The sequence below is a fragment of the Sinocyclocheilus grahami genome, unplaced genomic scaffold, assembly GCF_001515645.1.
Source record: "Sinocyclocheilus grahami isolate Dianchi unplaced genomic scaffold, SAMN03320097.WGS_v1.1 scaffold1617.1, whole genome shotgun sequence".
Taxonomy (NCBI): domain Eukaryota; kingdom Metazoa; phylum Chordata; class Actinopteri; order Cypriniformes; family Cyprinidae; genus Sinocyclocheilus; species Sinocyclocheilus grahami.
Window position 1 is genome coordinate 4,086 of NW_015506796.1, and position 7,346 is coordinate 11,431.

The 7,346-nt window shown below is 37.9% G+C and overlaps 1 protein-coding gene across 4 annotated transcripts; it reads right to left on the minus strand.

Moving 5' to 3' along the window:
* Positions 1–2,939: 2,939 nt before the first annotated feature.
* On the minus strand, positions 2,940–5,759 carry LOC107571586 (acyl-CoA-binding domain-containing protein 4-like). Of its 4 annotated transcripts, XM_016257917.1 has the most exons (9): positions 5,373–5,387; positions 5,173–5,286; positions 4,793–4,939; positions 4,480–4,600; positions 4,254–4,338; positions 3,979–4,099; positions 3,783–3,902; positions 3,376–3,464; positions 2,941–3,288 (listed from the first exon to the last, which is right to left on the minus strand). In XM_016257917.1, the coding sequence occupies exons 3-9, from the start codon at positions 4,878–4,880 to the stop codon at positions 3,049–3,051; spliced, it is 864 nt and encodes a 287-aa protein (XP_016113403.1). In that variant the 5' UTR covers positions 4,881–4,939; positions 5,173–5,286; positions 5,373–5,387; the 3' UTR covers positions 2,941–3,048. The 4 variants fall into 4 exon arrangements, with proteins under 4 accessions (XP_016113404.1, XP_016113405.1, XP_016113403.1 ...); XM_016257918.1 differs by lacking the exons at positions 5,173–5,286; positions 5,373–5,387 and adding an exon at positions 5,717–5,759 and having other exon boundaries at positions 2,940–3,288; XM_016257919.1 differs by lacking the exons at positions 5,173–5,286; positions 5,373–5,387 and adding an exon at positions 5,060–5,102 and having other exon boundaries at positions 2,940–3,288.
* Positions 5,760–7,346: the final 1,587 nt, after the last annotated feature.

Consider the following 7,346-nt stretch of genomic DNA (forward strand, 5'->3'; position numbering starts at 1 on the left):
TAAATCAAACTTTTTGACACATAGTAGCCTATACTCTCTCTGATAGCAGTTCAATCAAATTGAAAACAATTATGACACGAAACAAGAGGCTTATAAACTTAAAAGTATGTGTATACTTTCTTCTTTGAGGTGAAGTCTGTTATGAGACAATCAGTTGTCAGGTGAACAAATAATGTATAGTAAGCTATGAGCTAACTTAGTTATTGTTTTCTTTGTATTAATAATTGAAAATATTTCATTTACAACTTATGTATTAATTTAAAACTAAACATTTAATCATTTTGTTATTTCTAATCATTATGTTATTTATAATGATTTATTTGGCATTTACCAGCAGGCCCAATTCCAGAATCAAAACACTGAGGATGCTTCTGAAATTAGTGAGGGTGCTCTAGCCTTAAAGGTGACATATCATGAAAATCTGACTTTTCCAGGTTTTAAGTGCTATAATCAGGTCCAAGGTGCATCTACCAACCAAGGAAACATGTAAAAGATTAACCCAGTAACTTTGTTTTGGTAAGCCTTTCTCTGCAAGCGTCTGAGAAAACGAGTGCGTCCGATTTCGCTCCCTTGGTGACGTGGCAAAGGGATCTCATTATAATATTACCACCCCTTAATCTGTAAGTTTCCACCCACGGCGCCATCATTTTGATTCCGCAAGCGACAACGGTGTACCAGCTCTAATGCCATGGTGAAAGTTTGAGCAAAACATACTAACTGTTTTGCCTTTGGCTGCACAGACGAGCACAGAACACTATTTAGAGTCCCAGCCTCAGAGGAGACAAGAGAGCAGTGGATTTATTGATTAATTTACTGTAGATTGCTGCTGCCACACAGTTCTAAAATAAACATGCAATTTATTTCCCAGCTGTTTACTTTCACAGACATAATCGACTGTTTTTGTAACTCGTGTGTGTGTTTTTAACGTAAACTTGTGTGTGAATGAGAACTTAATTTAGTACTCACATGCTGAGACAGCCGCTCTCTGTTTGTGTGCTCTCAGAAAACCATATATCAGAAGTTTAAACTCATATGGTTTAAAACACATGATTTCAGCACGATAAACATGATAATCAGAACCAAAACAGATGTTTTTAGCAGGTCCCGGCTGTAATGGAAAAGGGGGCGGGGAGCAGCAGCTCATTTGCATTTAAAGAGACAGGCCCGAAAAACAGCTGGTTTCTGCTTCCACTCAAAATAGGCATTTTCAAAATGATATAATAAATGATCTGTGGAGTATTTTGAGCTGAAACTTCACAGACACATTCTGGGGACACCAGAAACTTATATTACATATTGTAAAAAAAGGAGCATAATATGTCTCCTTTAAAGGATTAGTTCACTTCTGAATTAAAATTTCCTCATAATTTTCTCAGCCCCATGTCATCCAAGATGTTCATGTCTTTCTTTCTTCAGTCGAAAAGAAATTAAGGTTTTTGAGGAAAACATTCCAGGGATTTTCTCTATATAGTGGACTTCAGTGGGATTCACTGGGTGGAAGGTCCAAATTGCAGCTTCAGTGCAGCTTCAAAGTGTTCTACACGATCCCAGACGAGGAAGAAAGGTCTTATCTAGTGAAACATCATTTTCAAAAAAAACAAAAAAATTATAATATAGGAATACTTTTTAACGTCAAATGCTCGTCTTGTCTAATTCTGCATGAACTCTGTGCATTCCGGTTCATGACAGTTAGGGTATAATCGAAAAACTCCCATCTCCTTTTCTCCTCCAACTTCAAAATCGTCCTACATCGCTGTTTTACCATTTTTTGTAACGGGCGTTTGACCTTCTTTGCACGTTCACTTTGTAAACACTAGGTTGGTACTTCTGCAGCGATGTTGGACGATTTTGAAGTTGGAGGAGAAAATGAGATGGGAATTTTTCGACCTACCCTAACTGTTTCAAATGGGACTGCACAGAGTACGCATGCGCATTGCAGAGCTACACATGACAAGCGTTTGAGGTTAAAAAGTATATAATTTGTATTCTTTTTTTAGAAAATTACCGATCGTTTCGCTAGATAAGACCCCTTATTCCTCGTCTGGGATCGTGTAGAACGCTTTGAAGCTGCACTGAAGCTGGAATTTGGACCTTTCACCCAGTGAATCCCACTGAAGTCCACTATATAGAGAAAAACCCTGGAATGTTTTCCTCAAAAACCTTAATTTCTTTTCGACTGAAGAAAGAAAGACATGAACATCTTGGATGACATGGGGGTGAGTAAATTATGAGGACATTTTAATTCAGAAGTGAACTAATCCTTTAATGCATATCTAGTTTGACATATATTTTTGTCCCGTCTATTGCAATATTGAGAGTGAATGCATTTATATGCGGATGTCATTCCCAAAACTTTGCAGCATGTATGTGGCCTTTGGTTCTCTTGGCAGCATGAAAAACAAGGCATATATTAAAATTATGAATGGATTATATATAGCCTATAAAGTGTTCAAAGAGGGCTCCCTTTATAATCACTAAAAGCTGTCACTCACTTCAGTTCATTGCAATCTTACGAAGTTCCGTTATAAGCAATAAGCCTCTCTGCAATGCAAACTGAATCTTTTCTTTACATACTGTAGTGTCTACACTTTCTTTATTACAATGAGAGGATTTGTGAGCACACAGAACTCAGCAATAAACATACACTACATAAACTACGGCATTTCAAGTGGTAAGTGGATTCTAACTTAAACACCTCTGATTGGCCATTACGTTTAAGAAATATACCTATATCAGATGGGGCTCCCTGAGTCCCTGGAGTCCTAAGCAGTCACTTACCTCGCTTATTGGTTAAGTACACCCCTGGCAATGGCTTCACTATTTACAACGTTATGAGCAATCCAGTTCTCTATTATAGATAAATGGTTTCAAGACATTTCAGTGGGAATTACTGACCCCAAACTCTTAAAATGTTATGTAAATGTAGGGATCCATGCAAGTGTATATTTAAATTTTTTTTAAATAAAATTTACCAAAATATTGTTACATGGTTTTACTTGTAATAGTGACACAATAACCCAAAAAGGGGCTTAGGTTTATAATGTGTGATTAAAAATCCAGATTAAACTTACCGGAGGGGTCCCTCCAGCCCTGCTGCATCCCCTCTCTTCCTGTAGTTCTCCTCCTCTTGGAAGGACCATGCCTATCTTCTGCCCCCTCACCACCATGTCCAGCACCGAACATGGTCACCTGAGAGAGAGGGCTGTAATGATTCTCCTGGATTCCAGAGGTCTCAATGTGTGCATGCTCATTCTGGGAACTGGCATTACCATCCGGCATTGCAGCAGGCTGTAAGTGCACAAAAACATAAAGTGAACAAAATGCGGGACATAAATTGTCACACAAATTTTAATTAGATTTTGTCAAATTTTAGACCTTAACAGTGTCCAGCTGTTCCAATGAGTCACAAAAGATTTCACTTTCTGAATCACTAGTCGGCCCCTGAACCTCAGACACAGGTGCCTCTACACACATATTTGGCGATGAAAAAGAGAAGAAATATAGTGCAAACAATCTTGCTATCATTTATTACTTATGCAACTGTGAAATGTTTAAAAAACACATTTGGTCAGACATGTCTGGATGGTGATCATAACTGGTGCATTTCAGCCACAGTAGGTTCCAATATAATTCAAAGACAAAAAACAAATGTAAATTATCGGAGTAACATTGCAAGTATTTGTTTGTACAAGCTTAAAACCCAAATTTTCCTTTGTAAAAATGTGTTTTGGTGGGCTGCAAAATATTCAGGATCCCTCATTTATAGATAATCATTTCACTACCTGTGCTCTCAGCTTTAAGTTCACTTTCAGGGACCATCCCTGAGTCCTTCAGTTGAAGAGCTGGTTCTTGAGTTGCCCGCTCCACTTCATGATCAGCCCAACCATCTTTGGCATTTATATCTTTAAAATGCACACCAAAATCACAGATTTATCACATAGAACTCATAGTATTTTACCAAAATAAATAAATGCACACCTGATCTGAGAGATAAAAGTGCCTCTGGAGGTCTGGGCATATCATGAATGACATGATAGAGAGGTTCAAAATAGTGGAAAAATGATGCAGTCTTCTCATTGATTTGCATGGTGTCTATGACCTGTAAATAATATATGACAACAAATTAATTTATATGGAAAAAAATAATTTGCTTGGCCGCTCTGAATACAAATTTGTTTTAAAGAATATTTTCCAATATATTTTTCCCTAAAGTTGTTTTATGAATTTATTTGGTATTATTGAAGCTCTCCCACCTCTTGTGCAACTTTCTTCATTTCATCCACATAAGCAGCCATGGCATTCTCCCGACTCATGTCTCCAAGCTGGTTCCAAGCATCCCTGACACAAGACCAGTAAAACATGCCATGAAGTTAAAACAGTCCTTTAAATGTTCTGAGGGCTCTGAAAAACAGCGCTTGAACTTTAGTTAGGCACATTATAGCACTGAATATGCTCTTTATAACTGGATAAAAGCTTTACCATTTGTAACGGCCTACAGGGTCCCAAAATCCGGGGCGTGACACTGTACATGGGCCACAGACTGCCTGTTTGTATAGACCATAAAACCGCAGCATCACTTCATAAGAGGGTCTGTAGGAACCTATGCAAATGCAATTTAAAATTTACTCCAGGTATCATGAGCTGCTGTAAATTATGCAAATACGTGTGAAGAAATGCTTGCAATGACAAGCTGTGCAAATTTTATATCTGCTACAATAAGATGGTGTTATACAGAACAGTGATTATGTCATTCAGCGATAATGTAATTTTTGTCAATGCTGAGCAAAGCTACCATTTTTGGGTAGGCTTTGAATGACGTCGACAGCTGCCTGAAAGCGTCTTTGACAGTCCTCGATCTCTGACATTGTAAGAGCTGGCATATCATATGGCGTCTATTTTTCCCACGCTCCTGCAGCCGAATGTTCATTAACTGGAAAACCTGTGAATTATATTCACTGGTGACAAATGTGTCATTCTGTCATTTAGAAATCAAGTATCGGAAGAAAGAGTGCTCTCTGATTACTTGTACCCCCAAAGTCCCCGCCCCCCACACACTTACTTAATCATTATAATTATTATCATTAGCCTTCCAGGAATCATTAGATTTTATGTCCTCTCTGATTTCAGGTTATTAGCCAGTGGGTCAAGCAGAGTAAGCGAGGTTCAACTCACCTGCCCTGTACTCAGGCTGCCATTACATGTTACAATTATATTGTAACTGTGAATAAAACAATATCCGCTTGTTAAGTCTGACGTAACGTGTCACCGCTTCCGTGTCCAAACGCTCTATCAGATACCACGAGAAAACAACAAAAGGTGCTAATATACATTCACAATGTGATATAATACTACAAAAAAAATTATAATCCTACCCTTTAACTCCATACCGAAATCCCAGATAGCCAGACAATGAAAATATAAATATAAATAAATAAATATAAAAATAATTTGTGTTTGGGACGCTGTGAACATTAAGACTGTAGTGTAGACCGTAAGTTTTAAAACGTTTAGCTTAAATGTTTAATATGAATAAACAGTGCTCATAAACGGCTGCTGAGGTAGTATTCTCAAGTGATGCAAGTAGAGGCTTGGACCCGGAGGCTTCTTACGTCACCACTTAACAACCGACCGATCACATTTTATCAAAGCGGTGCACCTTGTATAATCAGTGAGTTCGAGAACGGTCTACTAAAAAAAAAAAGGGGGGATCTTTCACCTCTTGGAATTTCGGCCAGGAGTTCACTTCCTGGTTCAATCACGTGATGGAGTATTACGACGATGATTGGTCTTCTTCTTCTTCTTGAAATTTTATTGGCGGTTAACAAACAACAAAAATAGTGTATTTCCGCCACCAACTGGTATGGAGTGTGGATCAAAATGCTCCCTTCTTTTTTTATATTCTCTCCCACAATTTAGTTATTTTAAGGTACTGACAAATAAAATTATAGCATTCATTCCTCGAGTTATTTTGTAAAATATATCTCGGTATAAATTGCATTTTAATTTTTTCTAAATTTCTAACAGTACAGTATAACATGTTCCACTGTTTCTTCTTGTCCACAAAATTCACACCTTCCCATAGCATGTTTGCCCATTTTATAAAGTGTACTATTTAATCTTGTGTGTCCAAATCTCATCCTTGGTATTACTATCTCATCTCTCCTGTTTTTCCCTGCACTTCTCATCTCTCCCACTTTCCTTTGAATTCTTAAAACCATCAACCTTTTCCCTCCTTATCTCATTGTTTTTGCCACCTTTCCTTCAGTCTTTTCTTAATAATACTCTTGATTTAATTCTTACTTAGATTAATAATTAAAGATGCAATAGGTGATTGCCTTCAGAAACATTTTTTGTTATGCTGGTTGAAAGTGTCATCACATCCCGATAGCAATCATTAAGTTAAAGGGGTCATATGATGCGATTTCAAGTTTTCCTTTCTCTTTGGAGTGTTACAAGCTGTTCGTGAATAGATAAGATCCCTAAAGTTGCAAAGACTAAAGTCTCAAACCCAAAGAGATATTCTTTATAAAAGTTAAGACTGGGCCACGCCCTCCTAAAACGTCTTGTTCAAACACGCCCCCACATGTCTACGTCATGATGTGGGAAGATTTGCATAACACCGCCCAAATGTATACGCAAAGAAAGGCGTAACTTTATTGTTGCTGCCACCGCTGCCACCATGTTGTGAAGACGCTGTGTGTTTCGATGTGAAAGCAAAAATACTTTGTTTGGCCTTCTAAAAGAGGACACGACTAGAAATCAGTGGTTAAGTTGTATTTACAACACTGTTCCAGAACAGTTCAACCCAAATATTCAGATGTGTGCAGCGCATTTTATGGAGGACTGTTTCCTGGGAGAGTAGACTACAATGCCGGCTGTTCTTCCTCACAGTCTGTAAGTACGTATTCATATTTAAAGAATTTGCCACTGATGATTCAAACACAAGTTTTAAGCAGTGTAGAGTAGCGCTTGCTGCATCACAGTATGGTTAGGGGCATAACATTTCTGTCACTCGCTTGAGGTATTCGGCCAATCACAACCCACTGGATAGCTGGCCAATCAGAGCACACCTTGCTTTTCAGACCGATGAGCTTTGTAAAAATCAACGCGTTTCAGAAAGGCTGGGCATAGAGGAGAAACAATAATGTACAGTATGTGGAAAATAATGTGTTTTTTTAACCTTAAACCACAAACACATTTCATTACACCAAATAATGTTCTTTTTAGCAACATCATATGACCCCTTTAAGTGGTCTAAATGTATTTATCTGTATTTATATATTCTGTGGAAGGTGTAGGACCAAGAAATGTTCGTCCAATCAAAACGCTCGATCCGAGTGTTATAA

Bases quoted from the DNA above. Each gene is read 5' to 3' on its own strand.
- LOC107571586 (XM_016257918.1), bottom strand. From the start codon at position 4,880: ATGCCAGCTCTTACAATGTCAGAGATCGAGGACTGTCAAAGACGCTTT. The intron at 3,465-3,782 runs GTAGTGAAATGA...ATATGTGTGTAG, and splicing joins ACTTAAAGCTGAGAGCACAG to AGGCACCTGTGTCTGAGGTT. The intron at 3,289-3,375 runs GTCTAAAATTTG...GTGCACTTACAG, and splicing joins AACAGCTGGACACTGTTAAG to CCTGCTGCAATGCCGGATGG.